General features: G+C 44.2%; 1 protein-coding gene across 6 annotated transcripts in view; it reads left to right on the plus strand.

The window, feature by feature from the left end:
• Positions 1-24,759, plus strand: part of GBF1 (golgi brefeldin A resistant guanine nucleotide exchange factor 1) — an 87,979-nt gene that overhangs the window by 13,063 nt on the left and 50,157 nt on the right. For all 6 annotated transcript variants that reach the window (XM_044420172.1, XM_044420173.1, XM_044420174.1 and 3 more), the window contains exons 3-4: positions 22,582-22,713; positions 24,403-24,521. In XM_044420172.1, coding sequence (XP_044276107.1) covers positions 22,582-22,713; positions 24,403-24,521 — 251 coding nt within the window. The remainder of the gene's footprint in view (positions 1-22,581; positions 22,714-24,402; positions 24,522-24,759) is intronic.

Below are 24,759 nucleotides of genomic sequence, written 5' to 3' on the forward strand. Positions count from 1 at the left end.
TGTTTAATTTCTAAGTGTTTTGAAGCTGCGGTTTAAAGAAGCTTTTCTAGCAAAAGGAACGCACCGTTGAGGCCATTGTCAGCATTGCGTTGCCCAGGTCGAGAGCAGCCTGGCAGATCTACAGTGCAGCAACATCAAGAAGAGCTCAACTGGTAGCCGCTCGCAGGGTGGTTGAAAACTATCCCTTTCTTCCTCACCTGTTCACCCAGTGAGATACCTAGACTTTGATCTGAGCAGGGTGTTTGGCAAGGTGAGTGCAGTGCACTGGTGACCCTGTAAGGCGGCTTTAATGCATTGGGAACTAAATTGGATTCTTGTGTCCAAATGCAGGAAGCCACTGGTCCAAGTAGCCCAGTGCTGCTGATACTGGCCGCGGCTCTCCAGGGTTTCAGACAGAGCTTTTCCGCCCTGTGTGAAGATGCTGTGGACTGGCTGTGGGGCCATGTCCACGCAAAACTCCACTTCTGCTGTGGCCCCTCACGCGAAGTGAGGATGCACGTCACGGCAGTCAGGGTTTTGCCATCTTGATCAGCTCAGGGTGAAAGCTGAGGCTGTAACAAGGGAGAGCCGGACTTTCCAGAAGTCTGTTTGCCAAGAAGAAGTTTCAGTGGTAGTCCAGACTTGTGTTTTTTCTTTTCAGTCTGTTTGTTTCACTTTCCTTAGCATGCTTATTTTTACTAAAACCTGTTTTGACATGCTACTGACAGAGTTGAAGTGTTTGAATTGCTGTGATTAAGGAGTGAGGAACTATTTATTTATTTGTTTGTTTGTTTGTTTGAGTATTTATTATAACTAAGACAAGTTTGTTAACGTTGAGTGTTCTCGGCTTTAGAAATGTTGCCGTCTCCAGGCCCGGTTGAAACATGGTGTTGGGTGGGACTCGCGTTGGATCTCTGGCGCTGTGTGTGCAGCATCGGGCTGTCCCGAGTAACAGACTCCGCGCGTGCTGCTAAGATGGCAGGAGTGGGCGGAGCAGCCCTGGTTCCCTGGGACCCTGTGCCCGGGCCAGTTCTGTGGGGCAACTTGCTCTTTGTCACGTTTGAATTGGGCCTAATCTCATTGTCATGCCCTCTGCTCCAGGTCTGACCGGGGCTCTGCTCTGGTTCCTTGTGGAGTCCAACGTCAGGCTGGTAGAGAAGCAGTGGGACTAGCAGGGGTGTGGGGCCCAGCAGACGGCCAGCTGAAGTGCGCCCGCTCCAGTCTGGGGAATGGCTGAGCCCATCTGGACTTCACATGTTGAAGGGATGAGCTGTGCCTCCTGTGCTAAGCAATCAGTTTAGGAAGAAATGTCGGTCATGCATGGCCAAATACTTGCTTGTTTCTTAAGTAAGGGCTGAAGCACACTTGACTGAAAAACACTTCTGAGGATGGCTGGGCTTTGTATCTCCCTAAATCCAACATTTCCTTCTCTCACCCCTTCTTTCCACTGTAGCCACTGGGCAGTATAACCTTCCTTTAACCACCAGAAGTCTTGTTGTCCTCTCACAGTACACCATGGGATTAGTCTGACTTGCAGACAGTAAGATCTCACCATTTAGATCCTTCCCCTCCATCCCAATGTCTTATAATATCTTGCCTGAAGGAGAGGTCTGGGGATCTTAAAAGCTTTCACAGATGTTTTTGTTTGACCTACAGCAAAATGGACTGGGGGAGGGTGGCTTTAAATGTGTGTCTAGGAGCAGTGCATTAAAAAAAACTCAAAAAACTGTAGGCTTGGGGCTTTGTGATATGCATTTTAAAAGCTTCCTTCCCCTCACTCTAGAGTTCCAATCCAGATTAGGGTCTTGTACCTCTCCTAGACTGAAAATGAAAAGAGAACATAGCTGTTACACACTGCCGTAAAGTAATGTCTGTTTTTGCTCTCATGCGTTTTCAAGTATTCAGTGAAATATTAGGAAGAAGGAATCAAAGAGAAATGTTAAAGGAAATTTATTAGACCAGGAGGGCTTTTTAATTAACTTGTTTTCTTCAGTTTTAACAAGATAATTCTAACATCTATCTCATTTGTAGCTGTTAAGCTTGTAGTCCCAGTCCTGAATACATACTTGAAATGAAAGGCAGACAGGGCCCATCTTCAGAATATTCTCCACCTCAAAACCAGGAACTTGTGTCTTAACTTTTGTTTTTAATTACTGTTTTTATCAAGGGTTGCTTTTCCCATCCAATAAATCATTTCTTTAGTTTAAGTATTTTGTTTTGATCTTAAAGGTCAGCATTAAGTTTTGTACTGCACAATCCTGTACTTGGTAGTAAATTGCACTGTGTCTAATTGGGATTACTCCCTAGTAAATGTGCTTTGGATTGCAGCCTTGAATTTAACAAGCTTGAAGCTACCTTTCTTTTGTGGTAGTATAGGAAGAGAGTGAAAGAAAGGTTTGCTAGAAATACTTAAACATGTCTTCCCCCCACTGTCTTGTTCTTAGATTGCTTTATTCCCTAACAGTTTGTAAGGAAATAGCCTACGTAAGTGTTCCTGGTATGTCATAAAATATGAAAATGAATGGAAGTATTAAAAGTAAGTTATATTAAATTGGATGAATGGATTAAAAGCAAGTATTGACAAGGTGAAAGGCTACATCAATTGGATTGATTACTTTGTATATCATTTTGATTAAAGTTGCTTATGTTTATGTAATATTTTTAGTAAGTGGGGTTTCTGGATGTATGCTGTTTTAAACTATGTAATTTTTAAACCTAATAATAAAAATTGTGTTACAAATTTGCATCTGTTATGCTAGTTACTGCTTGTAGCAAGTTCTAGTATGATAAACTGTTGCCTTACTATCCATAATAAGACCCAGAGCTTACAGAGGCTGAGATCTCAGACAGAAGGAGGGAAGGGAAACAGCAGCGGTGCTGCCACAGCTGGGCCTGTTCCTGTTGGAAAGCCCTGGGCCCCAGTCCTCGCACATCCCCCCAGGCCCGCTGAGCTTGGCAGGGGCGTGGCGAGGCTGTGTGTGATGTCGTGGGCACTTCTTCCCGCTGCCACCTTCCTTCCCGGAGTGGGTCAGTGTTCGAAAGGATGGCAGCACTTGCGTGGGGCCTCTGAAGCCCACGGGCTGCGATGCATCCAAGCGAGCAGGAGCAGCCAGTTTCTTTTCCGAGAGCACGTTTCTTGTGTTGTCCTTCAGGGGCTTGGGGTCTGGCTGCCCACAGAAACAGGTGGGTCTGACAAGGGCACCAAGCCAGTGGGAGGCTGCTCTCTGTCTCCGGCTCTTTTTTTCTTCTAAAGGTGAGCAAAGAATGACATCTGGCTGAAAAGCACCACTATCCCCCCCCCCCCTCAGTTCTTGTTGGGCTTCAGTGTGTTCCTGGTGATTGGCAGGAACATGTGTCCTCAATGCAGCTGGAATAGGCAGCTGACCAAATCTGCCCGGGTCAGTATAGAGGGGAGTGGGTGGCTGTCAGTGCAAGAGACAAATTGTTCTGGGAAAGGAGGCTTTGTCTTTTAACTGAGGAACCGTTTCTTACCCTTCTGGGACTTTGACTATAGAAGACGCGGGCAAGAAGCTGTTGCATTTGCTGCAGTCGATCTTTCCAATATTGTTTGCGCATGTGAGTGGGGAGTGCAGACAATAGGACCTCTATCTGCGCGGTGGAGGTGGAGATGTTTCTGTTCTGGGGGAAGATCAGATTTTCAGCTCTCTGCAGCCTGGGCTCGCTCAGCGATTTCATTAGAAACTGATTCTGGTCTGAATATTTAAGGGCAAGATAAGTAGATAGCATCTTGCTGAAACATAGAGGAGGTGTGCCTTGCTGGCTGTGCTTATGCGCTGCAACACCTCCACCATCACCCATGCTTGCTGAGAAGTCTTTGAGTCTTTGCATCCTTTTTCTTTCAGTCTTTCCAGATCCTACTTTGTCACACTAAAATCTGCTTGAGATATAATTGCAGAATTCTCACTTCTGGTATCTTGGAATATTTGCACAGAAAATTGCCAGAAAATTTACCATAATATTTACCAGAAAATTATTTACTGCCATTTGGTGGGCAGGATTTGGGCAGGAGGCGCATCCCCTCAGGCATATGAAGAAGGGGATGCTTAATTGCTCTTGATGTTTCGTTCACATACATCCATGTGTAATATGTGTGTAATCGTGGCTATTTGCTTCATTATGTCATTTACTTTATCATCGCATGTCAAGACGCACTCTTAACACACCTTTTCCTCTTCTGAAATGAGAACTTTACACAAAAGCCAAACAGGACAGGGCCGTGGGGCTGGACTGGGGCAGGAGCCTGTTTTGCAGGAGGGCTTGGGGCAGATTGCTCCATGTGTCCCACCAGGTGGTTCTGGCAGGTAGCAGAGAGCACATGCCGTGGGAGGAAAGGAGGGTGGAGAAAGCCCTGGAGTGGAGAAAGGAAAAGGAGCAAGGCCAGTGGAGCAGCTCACTGAAGGAGGTCTGAGTGGTGTAGGGAAAAAGAAAGTGTACTAGGAAGACAGGAGAAGCAGGAGGATGAAAGGGTTGCCACTTCAGACAAAAGTGCTCTTTCTTAGCATCACAAGGCACTTTGCATAAGTTAGTAGAAATACAAAAGCAGACCTTGGGGTGATTGCCGTTGTGAATCCTCGGGAGTTATTTGGGTTGGAACTTGACTGTAAGTAAGACAGGTGAAGCATGTACGTGTCCAGCTTGGATTTTCTCAGGCTTTTGGGCCTGGAGGCTGCATGATTCTTCAGAGGTGACTTGTACATAAGGCACCTACCTTTGCAAAGCTTTAAATCCACCTCTTTCCCACTTTCTGTTGTAAAGGTCACTTTTAAACATCTGTGTGCAATAACAAGATTTAGTTAAATCCTTTCATTTTTATTCATACGAATACTGGTGTTTGAGTGAATGGAAATCGCATTGGTATTTTAGAGGCAGGCAGAGCTCGCTGCAAGTTGCAGAAGCTAAATGTTCATTTAATATACCCTCACTTCAAGGCAAGGGACAGAAAACCGGAACCTGCCTCCTAATGAATCAAGCCATTGGTCCATCCGGCTCTGTTTTGTTGACACCGATTTGTAGCACCTCCCCAGGATTTCAGGAGAGTCTTTCCTTGCCTTGTCTGGAGTGACCCACCTGAGATCTTGCACACCCACCTTATGTGTTCTGCCACACACATACCCTGGATTCCAGGAAAGCCAATTTTAAGAAAATGAGGACAGGCTAAGGCCTATGGCAAGTGACTCTAATGCGAAAAGGAGTGCAAGACTGGTGGGGATTTTAAAAAGAGGAAGTCCTGAAGGTGCAATTCTTCAAAGGGGGTGCCACATAAAGTGTACTGCCATATTCCAGCTTGGACGTCACGTCATTCCAAGCAGAGCATGAGTCCGGTTTCTTCATGCAGTAGCATGGCAGGCATCCTAGAGGAGCTGGTAAAAAGCAGTCCTGGCAGCTGCTCCCACCTGAGTAGGAGCAGCCCCAGTGGTGAATCCACGCCTTCCTGAGGAGCATGAAGGCACCTCGTCTGCCCTCACATCCTCCTGCTTGTTCACCTTCCCTTCCTGACGGTGGTTAGGTAGCAAAGCAGAGCTGGTGTCCTCCACATTTGGACTCTTCTCTGCCTCGGTCCTCAGGCGACCTCCACTGTGGCTCCGTGTGGACATGAGAAGTGGCTCAGCACGTGCTGGCCGCAACCCGTGCCTGAGTGGCCATGAAGGGGTACAAGCAGGAGCGCCTTGCCTGTTGGGGTGGATGCAGGATTAAGTAAAATTACCTAGTGTCTTCCTCTGCTCCAGTCTCTAAACTGGGAACAAAAATACTTGACATTCCGTTCTCATCCCTTCACATCGAGTACCTTTCTTATGCCTATGAGTATGTAGCTTTTTGTAAACGTCATGCAAGAACTTCATAATAACGTTCCACAAGTCTGCAGTGGCTTAATAATTGCCATTCAGACCTCCAGTTTAAACTTTTTTTGCCTAGAAAATAGCTGTAGTATATAAATGCTGATTAAACTAACCTTCAGGAACTGTTAGTAATCCCATCATGTGATGTGCTGAATGGAATGTGGCAAATAACGAATGAGTTTCTGTGAGGAGGCCTGAACTTCCCAGAGTTAAACAAGCGCTCAGCACCAGGCCCCTCTGTGTTTCTTTATTCTGATCAGGTGTCGGAAATGATTAGGATCATCTCTGCTCTTTTTTGTGTGGCTTTGTTTTGTTGGCTAGCATCCCATGGTGCACTCGAGGAGAGAGGAAAGGGGGCTGGGCTCCATGCTCCTGCAGGAGTGTGGGATGTATTCGCTACCCTTTGAGTTCAGGGGGACCAAGCTGCAGCAAAACACTGGTAGAAAGGACTCGGGGTTAGGGTGGCTCCTTTAATGTTGAAGCAGCTGAAAGTCTTTTGCAGAAACTAGCACCATACTGTTAAGCTTTTTCTCTGGAACCATGTAGGGTATGTACGTGCTTTCCCAATCGTTCATCTTGGGGATAGTTAGATTTCTGCTCGTGCTGAATTCCACCTTATATACTATATTGTGTAGCACTGTCATAACCAGCCTGTTTATAGTTCTGATACATTTGCTCCCATCCCTGCCATTTAAGGGTCTGGCTTCCTGTGTCATCTTCATAGGGGATAATGGAGAACTCAGGCATTCTCAGTAATTAGTCATGAATTAGCTGGGCATGGCATATCTTCATAAGTGTTCAGGAAGAGCTTTAAGGCAACTGTAGGGCAATATAGCAACTGATTTTACCTTTTATTTTGACATAATGATTTTTATTTGGACTGGCACCCGATTAAGGTATCTTAGCTGATAAACTACATGGTTTCAGATTGATTAAATATGCATAAGAATAGTTCTAAAGAAAACTATAGCGAAAGCGATAGAACATTGCTTTGTATTTTTCATGTTGATCACATGTTCTAGTGAATAACAACTTAGAGATATGTCCCTTTTGCTCTAGCCTTCAGGTGCAAATACTTCTAAGATCACATTTGGCAGATAACATTTTAATAAGCTCTTGAATGGAAAATAATGTAAAATGCTAAAAATTCACTGCCTGATTAATCAGATAGTCTTTTCATTTGATTAAAAAATGTGTTTAGCAGTTTAATTGACTTAATTAGTTGACTAACAGAGCAATCCTAGGGTCCCTGGGGAATATATCCGTGACCATCGGTTATGTCAGAGTCTCTCTCCCGATGCTTTAGAAACGTCCACATCTTTGGCATGGTGATTTTGCATTAAGGATGCTCCCACTCCTTTTTCCTTCTCCCACTCAAATTCACTAATGATGAAGTGATACATTCTCGATGGCTTCCACCATATGTACCAAAACAGGTATAAAATGAACCTGCAAGAGGCAGTGCAATGTTTTTCTTATCTAAATGTAAGATTGGAGTGTGGGGAGGCTGCTTTGGGAAAGAAAATAGGTCATCACAGTAGATGCATCGCTGCATTCTTGGTGCTAGTTCATTTTTTCCTAGGCTGTCGTTATTTTGGATGAGAGCCTCTCCCTGTTTGGCAATGAGAAATGGTACCTTTATCAAAAAACACTGCTAATCTGATTTGCATGGAGCCATTCAGACCGTTCATAGGCACACATGCGCACCCTCTCCACGCCATTCATTCACTCCTAGAGTCACTTAGATGCACATGCCCTTTCTAGCCCTCCTCCTTCTGAGCTGATCACATCGCATCCTCTTGAATCAGCTGAGAAGGTTGGGCAAGGAAATGGTATATGTCAGGGACCCCTGTGGGCACCATGGCACTTCAGGTATCTTCAGTGGCATCCATGAAGGGTTCCCAATGTGATGTTCACGGTCATACAAGCACATTTATTTTATGATATTTTCAGCATACCTGTTCTTGGATTTGTATGAAATTCAGACAGCCTTCTAGCAATTATGCACTGTTGTTATTTTCACACCATCAACTAATCTCTGACAACTCAGCCCTTCTGAACTCCACCATTGTGGCTTCCTTTATGGAATCAACCCGTCTCGTGTTTGGTCTTCCTCTTCTTCTGCCTTTCACAGTTGTCTTTCCCAGGGAGTATTGCCTTCCCACAATGTGCCCCAAGAACAACCGCTTCAGTTTTGTCGGTTTAGCTTCCATGGAAAGTTCCGGCTTGATTTGCTCTGGACCCACTTGTTTGTTTTTCGTCAGTCCAGGGTACTTGTAAATTCCCTTCTGGCACCACGTTTTGAAAGCATCCAGTTTCTTCCTGTCAGTGTTCTTGACCTTGAAGCTGTCACACCCATATGTAGTGATCAGGATGACAACAGCGTGGATGAACTTGGCCTTGGTGTCCAGTGAAAGACCTTACACTTGATGGTCTTTCCTAATTCCTTCGTTGCCGCCCTTCCACGTCTTACTCTTCCAATTTCTTGGCTGCAGTCCCCCTTTGAACTGATGACTGAGCCAAGCTATGTAAAATCTTTCACGATTTCAATTTCTCCATTGCTGACAGTGAAGTTCTGCAATTCTTCTGTAATTGTGATGTTTGTTTTCTTCCCGTTCAGCTGCAATCCCGCTTTTGCATTTTCTTCTTTCACTGTCAATGGGAGTCCTTTCAGTTCATTGTCCCTTCCTGCCAGTAAAATGGTAGCATCTGCGTAGCTTAAATTACTGATATGTGCTGCCAGTTTTCATTCTTCCTTCCTCTGATCATGATCCAGCTTTCCTTACGATGTGTTCTGCATATGCATGGAACAGATAGGGGCATAAAATGCACCTTTGTCTGATGCCTTTGCCTAGGAAACTAGTGCCTGGGAAACTATTCTGTTTCTCCATATTCTGTCCTTCCGGTAGCTTCTTGCCAATGATACAGGTAACTCACCAGGGTGATCAAGTGCTGAGGCACACCCCTTTCTTTCAGGACCATACCTAGCACAGAGTGGAAGGGTTTGCTGTGGTCCGAAAAAAGGAAAAAAAGAGGGCAATAGTCTTTGCCGCAACACATTGAGCATGACTTGGCTTGCATGGGAAGTTAGTGTAATGGTTGTATAGTTGCTGAACTCTTTTGCTTCTCCTTTCTCGGAGATTGGAACGCACATTGAAAGTTTACAGTCTGTGGGCCCTTGTTTTGTTTTCCGTATTTGCTGGTATATTCTCATTAGAAGTTGGACTGATTCAGTACTGATGCATGGAATAGTTCTGTTGGTATCCTGGCTTTCAGAGTGCAGTGTTCACTCTCTAATACTGCAGGTTCTTTCTCTTTGAAGGCATTTAAAAAAAAAAACCTCTTCTATATAGGTCTTCCATATATTGTTTCCATTTTTCTCTATTTTCTCTTGATCTTACAATGTTATTTCAACATTCCTAAATTTCTCTTACATTCCTTAGATCTTCTGGAAGAGTTCTCCTGTTTTTCCTCTTTTGTTTTTCTCTTCAACTTCTTTGTAATGACCACTGCAGTAGTTGTTCTTGTCTCCATGCGATAATCACTTAAAAGGTGCAAACAGAATTTTGATCCTAGTTCTGTCACCTTTTACTTTTGCTTGTTGCTTGTCATTAGCAATCGTGGGTGTTTCTTCTAGGCCTTTTTACCCTTTTTGCTTCAAGAATTTTCTTTATGCAGTCCACCCTAAGAATGTCTCTGGTATCGGACCACGGTGCTTCTGGTTCACAGTCAGTAGAGTTCAGTAGTGCAAATATGTTCTTTACATTCCTTAGAAATGTTACTTAAGTAGCATTTTGGTACTCAGCTTCTGTTAGTGATCCTTTTCAGCTTTATTCTGATTTGTGATATTAAGTGTTCATTATCACCAATGCAGTCTGCTCCTGGTTTTGTTTTGGCAGCAAAAATACAGCCTCTCCATCTTAGACTACTTAATTGCAAATAGATCTGGTTTCTATTTTAACCATTTGGTGCTGTTCATATATGCAGTCCTCTGATCAGTTGCATGAAGTATGCATTTTCAAAAAAGAGATTGAAAGAATTTAATGAGTCATTCTCCCACTTTATTTCTGACCCCTAGCCCAAATTTTCCCACAATGTTTGATTCTGCTTTGTTTCTTTCTTTTGCATTCCAGTTACCTAAGATGATCAGTATGCCTTTCAAATTCAGAAATGTAATACACTTCTGCTTTTCTAAGAGTCAGTGTGGTGTGGACTGTTGGACCAGGGAGATCTGGAAGTTGCCGGGTGACTTTGGGCCAGTCGCAAACTCTCAGCCTCATCCATCTTGCAAGCTGCTTGTGAGGATAAAATGCAAAGCAGGAGAACCTTTTAAATTCCCTGCAAGAGAAAGCAAGTTGGGATATAAATGCAATGTAATAGTAGCAGCAGCAGCAGCAGAAAGAAGAATAATAATAGATACACAAAACCTGAATTTTTTCATGGTAGTATCTGTTATCAAATTGCTGACTGGGTTTCAATACTAAGAAAAACTTTATTGGAAAGTAATAGAATTTATACTTTAGCATAAGCCAACTGAATGAAGCTTATAACAATTTAAATTAAAAACAGTAACAGAGAAAATTGAACAAGACAAATATAGAAAGAGAATTTGGTTGTGCAGCAGGATTTTAATCATAATATCTTTTAAACATGGAGGTGAAATTCTGTATGGCTAAAGTATCAGTTATTTCTCTCCCTAGCAGTATACTGTCTTTCTTTTAGAAGAGGGTAACCATGTTTCTTTCTTGCTTATTTCCTGAACGCACTCAACTCTAAAGGTGTGTTCCTCTAATGTTGGAAATGTTCCCTTCCAAGCTTTTGTCAGCACTTCTTCATTAATATTGCCCCTGCTCTGATAAAATATGCAATTCCATTTGATATTTTTGAAATTATTTCAGTTTGATATTTTCCTGTGTCTGTTATTCTGTGATTCCTGCATTCCTTGAAATAAACCTGTGGTAGAATACCTGTAGCCAAAAGGGGCATTCTGTGGAAATCTGCTTAATCTCTGAATGCTTGCACTGAATGAATGCAACTTTTCAAGCAAGAATTGGTCAGGGTGAGAGGACCTTGAAAAGCAGTTAGTTTTATAAATAGAGGAATTATTTTTAGGCATGTGAACTTGGGAAGTGTGTGAGTGCTAAAGGCTTTCCTCCTTGTTCTTGGGGATTACAGATACAAAATGGAGAACTAGACATAATCTTCATCAGCTTTGAAGTGCTGGTTGTAAACAACTGTCAAAAGTCAAGTGTCTTTTGCTGGGCAGGTTACATGTTTCTGTTTATTGGAGGTGACATTAGCAGTGGAGCAATGGCAAAAAGGCCATGTTGCCATTGCTAAATATACATCTCTGACAGTCTGATAATAGGTTCCAGGAAGTTCAGTGGAAAATTAAAACAAAGCAACATTTATAGCTGATTGAACTTGAAAAGCAGTTTTCATGCTGAATGGCAAATATGTGGACTTCAGCATTCCAGGAGTCTGATGCAATCCTGCTGGATGGGACGGACCCTGTGTGTACAGAATGGACTGTGGACACAGCAGCATGCAAAACTGCCTCATCTCTAAAGTGCTTTATGGGAAGGCAAATTTTGCTCCATACACAGAAACAGTTCCTCTGTGAGAGCCTATATTATGTGGTACATGGCGGTCTAAACAGCTTTCCTTATTACCTCAAATAGTAGCATTCCTGTAACTGTGTTTTCTCCTGAACATTACAAGGGACTTCTCCATAATACTTGTGTGCTGTGGTAATGCAGTGGCATGGCTGAAAGGTGATTTGAATTAATTTAAGCGAGTTTAAATGTTTGTGTGCTGACAGGGCAATCCTACAGTTACCTACCAAAAGATGCCCCTGCCTGTTGTGTTCAGCAGGATTTACTCCCAGTTGAATCTATATGTGACTGCACCCTAAACGTGACACCACCATGAATTGAAGGCATGCATAATATCCCAGCAAATCAAACGTGCTTGATGGCTTGATTGAGGAAGACATCAGTTTCTAATTCACATATTATTTTGACCAGATGAATAACTTTGCATATGAGTGGGAGATATGAACAACAGAATGTAATTTTTATTTGGCTTTTGAATTTGGGGAAGTTAAAGCCACTCCTTACCTAACTAAATTAGAGAACAATGTCTTAGAAAATCTAAATATGAAGACTGAAACCTTGAATTGCCGTAAAGATGAAGAATGGTACATGCTCTTTACACACAGACCCCTTGCAGACAGTATGGAAGTTCTGGTTGCTACAACATGTAGGGGCTGGTAGGGATCATGCACCAGTCATCCTGAAAGAGCTGCATGAGTGGCCTCTCTGTTTCCAGACTGAATGTAAGGTTCTGGTGCTGACTCACAAAGCCCGAACCAGCTTCAGACTCAGGTAACTTAAGAACTGCCTCTTCCTGTACCAGCCTTGACCATGATGGGAGAAGCCTGTCCCACTGTCCCATCACCGGGGGAAGGACATCCAGGGGTGGTATAAGACAGGGTCTTTTCCAGGGTGGCTCCCTGACTTTGGAATGCTCTTCCTCGAGGATCATGCCTGGCACCAACTTTACTAACATTTTGGCACCAGACTAAGACCCATTTGTTTACAATGGCATTTATGAGCTGTTAGTTGCCGCTGCAAGGAATAGAACTAGATCTGCTGTTGTGGATTTAGTTGATTATTTGCTTTTGTCCTGATGGTTAATTTTAGAGGGTTGTTACCTTTATTTTATGGTTGATAATTTTAATATAGGTATTACCCACCTTGGGAATTTTAAAGGCTGGGGTATAAATGAAATTAAATAAACAAACAGACCTACTAGTCTAATAAATATATTAGACCTTTCAGGGCTTCTAATCCTTTCTTAGGAGGAGCAATGAAGGCAGAACTTACATACAGTCCATTAAGCATGTGGCAGTGGTATACTCTGTTGCAGCTGTAAAGATAATCCAATTTAAGTACATAACCTGTTTCCTCCTCCTTTTGAGAGGAACACCTGTTCTGCTTCTTCTTATTTGGCAGTGTATGATTAGTGGGTTGCTTGGTTTTTCACACAGGATATAAAAATTTAGGATCAATCTGAAAAATTTATTCTAAGATGGTATGGAAGATAGTTTGGTGCTAATCTTGGATTGAGGCATTGGTCCAGTTCTGGGCACACTGAACTGAAAACAGGACCCATTGAACACAGTGCGACTTCTTGCAAGCAAACGTGCACAGGAGGGTATGAAGTCCAACATAAGGAGAACTTTTAATGCACTTAATAAACCTGTGGGAAATATTTAGTAAGAATGATTTTGTCCTGAAGAGAAATTAGCTGCTCTGAATTAATGGGCGTTTTTAGATAATTTGGTTTATGAAGGTTACACGCCCACACCCAGTGTTAGGTCTCTGCGGAAATAAATCTGGGGTGGGTGGTGGAAGGCAAGATCATGTTGTAGTTATGAGCTGTTGATTTGACTAATTGCAATTTTTATATAAGTGATCCCCATGCACCATTTTATGATGCTGAAGAGAAGCATTGTGAAACAATGATGGGTCATGCCTCTTGTAGATTTACTGTACTCTATACGTTACAGAATTTACTTCTAACAAATCATTTTATTTGTACATTTAACAATAACAGAGTAAAGCACCGGAAAGACATATTTTCAGTTTGTCTGTTGGACAACAATAGTGTAGGACTCAAAACCAAATTTTAAAAATCCTAAGGCTGAATTTTACTCAGAATTTATCTTGGCTATGCTGAATAACTGACCTAAGATTTAGAATTAGTCAAAACTTTTTTCTTTGTTAATATTTGCTATAAAGGAAAATGCAATGCAACATGGTTTGTTCTTTAAATAAAAAGTCTTTTGAGGCTTTTAATATTTTTTTCCCTTGGGAGAGCTCTTCAACTTTTCTTTGTGGACACTGTATAAACAAAAGGCAAACAATAGATCTTCATGCATTGTTGAATGTAGCTAAGTCTTCACTTTGGGCAACGTATGAAAGAACCATTCAGTTAAATGTGTTGCAGCCAGAAGGGAATTGCTGTGGAGATGACTATTTTAAGTGGTTCAAAAAGGGCCAGGCAAGGATGGCTGTATTTCTTTAAAATGTGTTTTCACTCTCGTCTCACACCAAGTAAAGAATTCACCTGCCACATTTTTAGATACCCTTTTTCTTCAGTCTGGCACATCTGAGACAGTGCACGGCTGGATGCAGCTTCTGTACCCAGGTTGGTTTCCAGCACTGGAACAAGCCCTTGCTGAGGTGGCGCGTGAATCCAAGTGGGCAGCGTGGATGGGCTGCCAGTGGCCCTCTGATCGGTTGGGATGGCAGGCATGTTTTTTCTGTCACGTGGTCTCCAGGTTATTTAAGGGTTATGTCCACTTCACGTGCCAGTTTCTTGTAATTCCTTCTTATTGTGCGAAAAGTCTTCTTACTAGCTTCCCAGTGTTGCTCCATCATGCCCAGCAAACACACAGATAGTCCTGAATCTTTGAGATTACTGTGCTTCACATATTATAGCATAGGTATGATGGGGGTTAGGTGTCATCCTTGGACAATTTTTGGGAATTTTTCATGACAGCTTTAATTGTGTCAACTATGTTGTATACAGTTATCACCTATGCAGTGGAATTAAGCCCATGGGGTGAGCAGTGGACAAGGATGGATAGTTTTGTGCATGAGCATCGCCATCACCCCCTGCTTCAGCTATCAGCTATTGAGAGGCGTAGAACTAAAATCGTCTTCACCTTGCCTGCATCTGTCTGAGATCTAGTCCCAGATTGGAATATGCAGACACACGTGTTGTTGCTGCGTGTGCTGTAGTTTAGTCTGAGCTGGAAAGGAACCTAAGCTGTGCGTTTCTGTCACTTTCTTCTAGAAATCCTACACCCAGAGGCAGTTGCTCTGTGCCAGAAATATTTGCTGTTTCATCCGCTGAAATAGGAATCCCACCAAAGGGCTGCTCTTCACAACAATACGTTCTTTCTGAATGTGGCTGCACAAGCTTATTCGCTCACGCTGCATTCTTGTGGATGTGCTCTTAGCATTGCCTGCCCGGTTTCCATTTTTTAAAGTATTTTATTGCTTGCTCCAACACTGAACTGTAAAATGTCTGCCGTGTTACTTGTGATACGAATGCCAACCCTGAGAGAAGTGTGGAAGGCGGCAGCTAGGGGGAGGTCTTTCTCAGTGGTGGCTCCCCATCTCTGGAATAACCTCCTTAGCGTGGCCCAGTGGGTGCTCAGTCTGCCATCTTTTCAGTGCCCGGGTAAGGCTGCCCTCCTTTCTGAAACTTTTAATGACCTGCTCAGCCACCCAGGGGCTTGAGAGGGATCACCAGGCGTTGCAGAGTCACTCTTTCTCATGATATTTCTGTATTGTTTGTTTTTATCGTCTGGTTTCAGCTATTTTAACCTGTTTTAAATCTTTACTTTTTCAGATTTTATGTTAAGTTTATTACTTATTACTTGTTTTTGTGGGTTCTTTAAACTACTCAGCGTGCCTCTGCTGAAATGAAATAAATAAGAGAAATGAAACAAACAAACAGTAGTAATAATAACAGTGACAATAATTTGGGTAGGAGGGTCTTGAGCCTACTCCTGCTTTCTCTTTTCTTTTCCAGCAGATTCAGATGAAATTTAGAAGCACAGTATTTTTATTAAACTAGGTACAAAAGAGTATAAATCAGTGAAGCATTCTTTTTGAGATTTGAAAGCAGCATCTGCCCATGTAAAGAGCTGTAGGGAGCACTACCGGAGCCTGTGAACAGAACCCTTAGGAATGCCAAAGGCAACTGAGAAACACAAGAAATGATTTTCTTTGTAGAAAAACAAAATGAGCTGTTTTGAGAGGAAGTTGGAGAACCAGCTGAATATATAGTTTTTGTTTGGGCCCCCGGGGCACTGAGGGAATCGAGCAAATGGCTCTCTGAGCTTCAGCAATGTGCTCACGGGGATGTTTCAGGGATGTGCAGAGGGTGGAAGCCAGATTGTTGAGTTGCGGTGCCCTCCGTGGGGCATGTGGTCGCCCCAGCCCAGGAAAAGCCTGCTGCTCTGGTGTTGCCGTCCCAGCACTCCTGATAGTTTCAGGGTGGGAGCAGAAGGGCTGAGCCCACTGGAGTTGCTGCTCTCCTGCTGCTAACCGGAATGGATTGTCCTGGCTGGGCTTCCTGAGGTGGGGGGGGGAGACTGGGCCCCTCCCTCCCAGGGATCTTGCATGAGATTGTCATGCCAGGGTGATGTTCAAGCCTCCGCCCTTGTCCTGGCAGTTCTGAACAGGATCCTGGGCAGGTGAAGCGCATGGGGGCATGTGCTGCACGCACCCCTGTTGTAGAGGACCAAGAGCAGCTACACAGAAAATGGAAAGGGAATTTGTGGCATCCTCTGCAAGTTCTGGAGACGGAGAGGAAATGATAAACATTTGGAGGCAGAGGGTAAAAAGGCAGACATTTATTTATTTATAACATTTTTATGCTGCCCCCATCGCAGAAAGCCTCAGGGCGGCTTACAAGGAAAAATAAACAACCATCACATAACATTAAAAATTTTGGAGCATCTCGGCAATAATTTAAAACCAGTAAATTAAACCAGTAATAAAATATTTGAATAAAAAGGTCTTAGCCTGGCACCGAAAAACAAATAATGATGGCGCCAGGCGGACCTCTCTGGGGAGTGCATTCCATAGGTGGTCTCTTCTAATTGAAGAGACACACTTGGTCAATATCTTTTTAAAAAGTGGGATGAATTCTTTATCCCATTAGGGAAGGAGCCAAGATGTTGACGTATTGGAGAGGGGGCGATAATGGCAAAGAGATGGCAGCTTGGGCCTGGGCAGCCAGGGGTGCTGTGGGATTAGATGGGCAAAGTGGGGCGCCGTCTGGTCAGGTGAGATGCCTGGGATGAGGAGAGGTGTGGGGAAGGTGGAACACGCTGGGACAAAGCGTGTAAGCAGAGAGGACTCGGGGGCAGCTGTGCCTGGCTTTTGGACCCTGGCCTCATTCGGGAGCTCGGGGACTGCTGTGGGAGCCACCACAAAATCCCCGAGTGGTGGATTACTTCTTGGTGTGCGCTTGTCATGCCCTTGACCTTAGGCTGCATCTTTTTTGGTTTGTGTTTATGGGACACCACGGTGTCTCTGTAATAAGTGACTGACTAATTCTACTAACTGCTGGCAGCTAACTTTTCTTTTAGGTTTTGGAAAAGTCCAATAGTTAATTCTTCCCAGGAGCAGGTTATTCCACAGATAGGTTTTGCACTGGGACATTCCTTAATATTCACTAATGCGCATGCTCTATTATTTTATTCACAGGTTTCTCTGAAATTAACAAATGATCAGGGTAAATGGATTTTCTGCTTCTTGACAGCTAAAAGACTGATATGCAAAATTAGAAAAGTAAGCACTCAGCTACTGTCATTGAGGGACGTACAGCACTTTCAACACTTGAAGTAGTGACATATAGTTGCCACCTTGAAATGGATATTTATTTAAGCATTTGGTCTCTTCTGCCGATGCCTGTATATAATTGCTAAAAAGTTGTGTACAATTGATATAGATCAATATTTTAAAAAGAACAAATATAAAAATGGATGCTTGTAAGCGCCACATTGGGGACCTGTTTGCAGATGGCCACAGGTGTATCAGTGCCTGCCCATACCACTTTGAGGCCCCTGCTTCAGAATCTTGGATTGTTACAGGCAGCTGCCTCTGCCTGACTCTCTCAAATGTTGCTGTACAATGTAATAGAAGAGGGTTTTTTTCCACAAAACCTGCAGGGAGAAGGCTGCACGTACTTACTTGGTGATATTTAATATCATGACCTAAGTAAAATTGTTCCTTAAAACACTTTGGTAGCTTTGAAAATAGTAATAATCTTGCTAACATCATAAATGACTTTTCTCAGTTTTACCAAACAAATAATGATGATATGTCTCCTGTTTTATTAACGTTTTTCACTGTTGACAGAAAAAAAACATCGTTTTCCATGACTAGAAAATTCATTATAGAAGTTATTTGTGCAGGCAAGTCCATTAAAATGGCCATAATTTATGAGGTTTATTCTCTCTTGGGAGACCAAACAAACCAGCTGCCCTTTCTTGGTCTTTGGGGGTGTCACCAGCACTGGTTATCAGTTAAAACAATAGTGAATGGGTATTAGCTATGTGAGCCTCAGCTGCCCAAAATATTTGTAGTGGAGTGGTGGTATGAGCCAGCCTACTGGGGATTCATTGCCCCATGTGTGTGGGGGGCAGATAGTCCCAGACTTCATGAAAAACTCCTCATCAATCTTCTTACTCTTACTTCGGCTTTCCCGTGCTGCCCTCTGGCTCTTGTTGTATGCGCAGGAACTGTTCTTTGACCCAAAACGGCCAAGATTAATATTAGTCTTTAATTCTGCAATCTGCAATATGCTTAAGTGACTTTGATTTAATCCTGGACACCTGAATAGTGATTTAGAGTTAATTCAGTTTGGTGGAATTTATATTCAGTTGATCAGATTTTAAAATTTTACTTTTTCTTTATTTCATCTCACATTTGGATGAACTTGCCTGCTGGAGTTCATTTTTGGTAGTTGAGATGTTATTAATCACAGATAGGATTTTCCTGACGGTGCGTGGAGGGAAAGTGAGCTTTACTGTTTGACAATGATGTCCAGTAGATATGACAGGCTTTTGCTGAATAAGACACAGCGTAAGATCTTTAGACGTTACAGACAGGTGCCAAAGCATGATCCACGGTTGAAGCATTTTTGTGCTGATATCCACAGCAATTTCTTGGATATGTTCAAAAGGGCTGAGGACCCCAGTGTTACATCAGTTTGTTTCACCACATGCTGCATGTGCTATTAATTTTTAGTGAACTATTTCATTTTTACATTGGTTTTGCTCATTTGAAGGTGACCTTTGTTGTTATGAATTTATTGGCTGCATGCCTCTTTGTGGTTATCCTATAAGGAAAAGACCAAGATGTCTGTTGCTTTAGATTTCTTCCTTTGAGAGGTGCATGTCTTCCTCAGTGATGAAATAAATGTGAGCACCAGTTTGGCTTGGCTTTTTAAACAAGATGCAGATTTTCTTGCATGCCGTTTGCATGGCAGTATTTCATATCGTTTTCAATGTGCAGACTGTTTTTGGAAGGCTCTGTGATTCCTCAGAATGTGTCACTGCTTTGTCGAGAGAACCGAGCAGGTGAGGTCACTGTGTGAAACGGCTGTCTTTTCTCTGTGGCTCTGTCAGTTGATTGCGTTTTCTGCTTAAGCAAACTAGTGTGAAATTAAGTCACGGTTGCAGCATGTGTTTAAACTGTTAGGGAAAGCCACATACTATGTTAAATTAACTCTTTCTTGCCTTCTGCCCCCTTAATTCCCTGTTTAACAGTGTCAAGCTTCTTAGTTATCAAAATACAGTATGCGGATTTTCATATTCTCCCCAATATCTATTTTTGGACATTCTCAAATAGAAGGTTCCATGTATCCCCTGTGTGCTTAAATATTGCTATCACCAGAACCCAAAATTGGGGTTGATCCTCAGCCAGCAAGACTCTGGCTGTGGTGTGGTTGATGGCGGTCCCTATGGAGCCAAGGGGCAGTGTGCCACGTCCTCTGCTCTCATACCACTGTGTCCTAGAGGCACTGCAGAGGCTGTAATTTCGTGCTTGGAACCTCTCAGTTTGAAGGCTAATTAGGAGCAGGAGAGCAGGATCCCAGCGAGTAGGACCAAGGCCTTCTTGTTTGTGACTTCAGGCAATAGAAATTACAGCATAAGATGTCTCTGGCAAAGCTCAGCAAATCCACATTATTCAGTTCTTATTGATCCTTTTGCAACACGTCCTAAGAAGAACCAGCCAGTTTTCAGTCTCAAGAGCATAAGAAAAACCCTGCTGGGTCAGACCAAAGTCCGTCTGGTCCAGCACTCAGGATACGTGGTGTCAGAGCCACTGCCCACGGGAACTCCCGGGTGGGATGCACGCAAGGGCACAGCTCCTCAGCAACTGGTGCATGCAGGCCCGTCACCTCTGGTAAGGGAGGGAGACTAGTAGCCACCTGTAGCTGCCTCATCCATGAATCTGCCCAATCCCCCTCTAAAGCCATCCAAATTACCTTCCTGTGGCAGTGAATTCCTATATATGTTTTGTATCTGTCCTAAGCTTCCCCCAGGCAACCTGATGGGATGACCCCGGGTTGCTGTTGCCCTGCCTCACAGGGGAGCTGCCGCAGTGCCTTGATCATATTCATTGATCCTCTCTGTGCTTCTTCCAACTCAGTAATGTCCTTTTTCAGATAAGGTGGCCCAAACTGAGCACAGTATTCTAGGTATGGCAATACTAAAGATTTGTACAAAGGGACTAAGCTCTTTCAGTTGTATTTTCTATTCCTTTTCCAATTATCCCTTGCATGGATTTTGCCTTTTTCACAGCAGCTGCATGCTGAGCTCGTTTTCACTGAGCTGCCCACCCGCAAGATCCCTGTCTTGCTCAGTCACTGCTGGTTCCACCAGGGTATACTTGAAGTTGGGATTTTTACCAACTTTACACTTCTTGCTTGGATGTACACGTTACACTTGCATTTGTTAAACTGCGTTATTTGCCTTTTTGATGCCCATTCTCCCAGCTGGGAGCAGTCCCTTTGGAGCGCCTTAAGTAGTTTAGTATCACCAGCAAACCTGGTCACTTCACTGCTTCCTCCAGATCATTCATGCCCACCCGCAAGATCCCTGTCTTGCTCAGTCACTGCTGGTTCCACCAGGGTATACTTGAAGTTGGGATTTTTACCAACTTTACACTTCTTGCTTGGATGTACACGTTACACTTGCATTTGTTAAACTGCGTTATTTGCCTTTTTGATGCCCATTCTCCCAGCTGGGAGCAGTCCCTTTGGAGCGCCTTAAGTAGTTTAGTATCACCAGCAAACCTGGTCACTTCACTGCTTCCTCCAGATCATTCATGAATAGGTTGGAAGGCGCTGGTCCTCACCCTGCAGGGCCCCACTGGTGACCTTGCAGCACTGGGAGAAATTGCCGTTTATTCCCACTCACTGTTCTTTAACCAGTGAGTGATCTATAAGAGGAACTCCCCCGAGCATTCCGTGACCACTGACTAAATTGATCTTACATTAAACAACCCACAAATAGCCCAACTGCAGCTGATTTAATCATTGGAATCACAGTGGCCAGGTTTCCAGGAGATGGTGCAGCTCATTGTTGGTTGTTGTCGATGTTACTTGTTTCCTGTCTATTTTTATTTGTTTGTTTATTTCTGTGCTGTTCCATGGCTGGGCCTCTCTATGGATTATTTAACCCATGATGAGCTGCAGTGCCCAGGGCTCCATTTTGCACAGCCAACCCCTGCTTGGGAGTTGTTGTGGGTGCAAACCAAAGAATCTCCCCTCCAAATAGGCAGGGGGCATTACTTGAAACTTCACTTCCGTGAAGGTCTTTCAAATCTGAGGGCATTTAATCCTTCAAATGTAATAAGCCAAGGTGAGAAGCAAGAATCCTCACTTTGATAACTTCCCTGTTTTCATCCACATTCCGAACAAAAGCCCTTGGGACAGAATGGCATCTGGACGACAGCAAGATCTCCATGGGCAGCACTTATTTTGCTGCCGCCGTGTTGCGCTCAGCATCCAAAGCTCAGCGGTTCCAGCCAGCACTGCTTGGCCAGAAGGACACAATCCGTCTCATTCAGCCCCTGTCAGCGTGTGATATGTAAAGCAGGCCAATCTTGGCCGCAGCAAATGGCACCCCTGATTCTGACATAACTGGGAGTATCCCTTGTAGGAGGAATATGTTAACTGCTTGCATGACTTAGAAGTTATGAGAGCCTTAACTTTTTAACCTCCTTGCTTTTTAGTGAGCAAGTGAGTTTGTAAGTGACTTAACGCTTTTCAGTCAGAAGTTGCTTCTGGAAAGAATAAAACCTCAGTCATTTTAATCATGAGCCTCAGAGTACTTCAGTGTAAGTATGCCAAATTTAGCTTTAGCACAGCTGTATGATTAGCATTTCACTGTCTTTCAAGGCCTTCAGAAATATATATCTCAATAATTGTTACACCAACCCTGTAGGGCAGGCCATTTTGATATCTCTGTACTATCCCCGTATCCACATAAATTGCCCAGTAGGCCAGTGCAGCTTGTGTGTGTGTGTCAGGTGGAGGGGCTTATGGGACACTCGAATGTAGTTCTCACAGACCGCAAATCAGACTAAGTCCTGAAGGAGCTCACCTGAGATTGTGAGCCGGAGCAGACTGCCGTTGCTTCCTGCGCATCCATGGCACCGCCTTCCTCCTACGTTCTCTCACGTGCAGGAACTACCTTCCTATCTCTCTTCCTTCCCCCTCTTCATGCATTAACTTGTAAATGCATATGGTGTGTGAGATGATCGAATACATTAACTGCTTTCAGTGAAAATGCCTGTTCCTAGTAAGGCAGTTTGTACAGGCAGAGTTCTTAAAACTGAAACGTGGGCGGGAGGGTTCGAGCGCACTCGGATCATCAGTTCATTGAAATACCCAGTTTCATAAGCTCTCATACTCATTTCCACCCTCCCCTACCATCTTCTGTTGCGTTAAAATACAGGTAGGACTTACCTTTTTACATTTCTGTATGAAGTGTTTAATTTATGTGAACTGTTTATATAAATAAATTGCCCACAGTACAATGCAAATCTGTCAGACTCGCATCTCCTTCACAGGATAAGATGTTTTCTTTAGTCTTGTGATTATATATACCTTTCATTATGTCATGTTTTATCTTTTGCTCCAGAACTTTCAGCAATTGAGCCTATTGTCTTTCTTCGACCTTTTTTGGAAGTTATCCGTTCAGAAGATACGACGGGTCCCATCACTGGATTGGCTCTGACCTCAGTCAATAAGTTCCTGTCATATGCACTAATAGGTATGGGTCTAGAACAATTGTTTTCCTTTTCAATATCAGCTAAAGCTTAAGCTTCAGAAAGCTCTTGCTTGGATGAGCAATGCATATCTATAAACTCTGAAGTATTGTAACTGAACTGTGAAGCCACCATGCTGCGGGCATTTCGCAGGCAGGAAGTCCCAGGGCACTGCTGCTTTCCAGCTAAAGGTTGCTGAGCTCAGTGGCCTTGTGATGGCCATCAGTTAAGTGCAAGCCTGTGCTGTTTAGCCAGGGGTGAGTAGATGAGTGACTCAGAGTGCCTGATACCTGGATATTCTGGTCTTTAAAAATGAATTCTTTAAGTGCTCTTGAAAATGAGCATCCTTGAGCTTCCTTGTCTTTTTGTTGAATGGGTGTGGCACACACGTGTTCTGAAGCTTTAGCTAGAGAGGGCTCTTTTTAAAAGAAAGGTCAGGAAACGTCTTGTTTCCTTCAAGTCTTGTGTTTGTAGTTGGTGGAGGGAGAGTCACCCAGGATTGCCATATTTTACTTCAGAGTTTATGCACCTGAAGCAGTACAGGGAGCTGGAATCAAAGTGCTTTCCCTACCTTAGACGATGCCCACTGATACCTGGGTGAGCTCATAGTTGGATGCATTCGGCAAAGCAGCTGCCTGGGACCTCACTCTGCTCCCTGTTGGCAGGGAGGTTTGGAAAACCCTCTGTGTGTGCTGGGCAGGGCTTTGAGCTGCGTGAGATTTGACGCAATACGGAGAGCCCGTCTCACTAATTGATGGCAGGCGTCACTCTCCTGTTTTCGAGCGTGGTATCTGAACTAGGGCGAAAATCCTCCTGTTTTAAATGAAGGTACAGACCTGAGCAGCTTCATTTTTCACTACACACCTGGCCACCTAGATAGTAGGATGCTCTTCCAGGTGAGTAAGTGGGCCAGACTGGCCCCTCCTTTAGTGGGCATGGCGAAGAGCACTTTGCCTTCTCAGCACTAAGTACAGAAACCACGTGGGTGTCTGAGGGAGGGGTGGAACACAGTGGTCCTCCCCGGCAGCCCATGGCGACTGTGTGCTGGGTGGGCAGTGGAGAGGGCCCCCTGCCTCATTTAGTGCCGAAACCAAGCAGGCTGCTGGTGGAGGCGTGGAACGCCTGTCCCTCCTCAGCAGCCCACTGTATTTCCAGGTGGGGGAGTTGGATCCAGTTTTAGGCATGTGCAATTTAGGTTTGTCGAATCAAATTTTCCTGGCCCCTCCTCCCCATAGCAGCCCTTCTGCCCCCCTGGAAATGGGGGAACCTATTGAAGGGGGAGCTGTGCTGTGTGGGGGTGAGTCACAAAATCTTCTGTGAGCAAAGACCTTTTGCGATGGGAAGCAGATCCAGGGTTCAGTCCTGGCTGCACGGGAGCTTGTGCTCCCTCCCTCGTGTCTAGCGTGGAGGCTAGCGAGGGCCGGCTGCCCCTCACTGCATCTGTGTCCTGGCCGTGCAGTCGGACAAGCCTCTCGCGTGCCCAGCATAGAAACATGCTGAGCTTGCGGTGAAGGAACCGAAGGAGTTCCGTCTCTGCCACCAGCCCGCTGGGTTTCTCGGCCGGATGCTGGTGCTCCGGGTTTGGTCTGACATAAGGAAGGGGAGTGGAGGCCATGGAAGGACGAGTGAGGAATTCTGCCCTGGGCCCAGTTTCTCTGGCGTGGCCTTGCCAAAACGTGCCCTTTGTTGTGCAGATGCCAGCCATGAGGGCACAGCTGAGGGAATGGAGAGTATGGCAGATGCTGTTACGCATGCTCGGTTCGTGGGCACAGACCCTGCAAGTGATGAAGTTGTTCTGATGAAAATCTTACAGGTACGTGGAGCAAAGCCGTCTCGCTGTAGCCCCTCACGCCTGCCTCCTGGGCCTGCTATTCAGTGCAAGCCGCACTGGGGAAGAGGCGCCCAAGGCCTCGCTGCAGCATTAGTGCTACTTGTGTTTTTAAGTGCATAGCACAGGTTTCTGAATTAAGTTTTCTCTGTGCAAATAGTCCTTAACTGGTCTCAGGTGGGGGATTTCTGTCATTTGTTTTCTGTGGCCAAAGCTAGATCTT

This window comes from Varanus komodoensis, unplaced genomic scaffold (genome assembly GCF_004798865.1).
Source record: "Varanus komodoensis strain SLA01 unplaced genomic scaffold, ASM479886v1 scaffold11, whole genome shotgun sequence".
Lineage (NCBI taxonomy): Eukaryota > Metazoa > Chordata > Lepidosauria > Squamata > Varanidae > Varanus > Varanus komodoensis.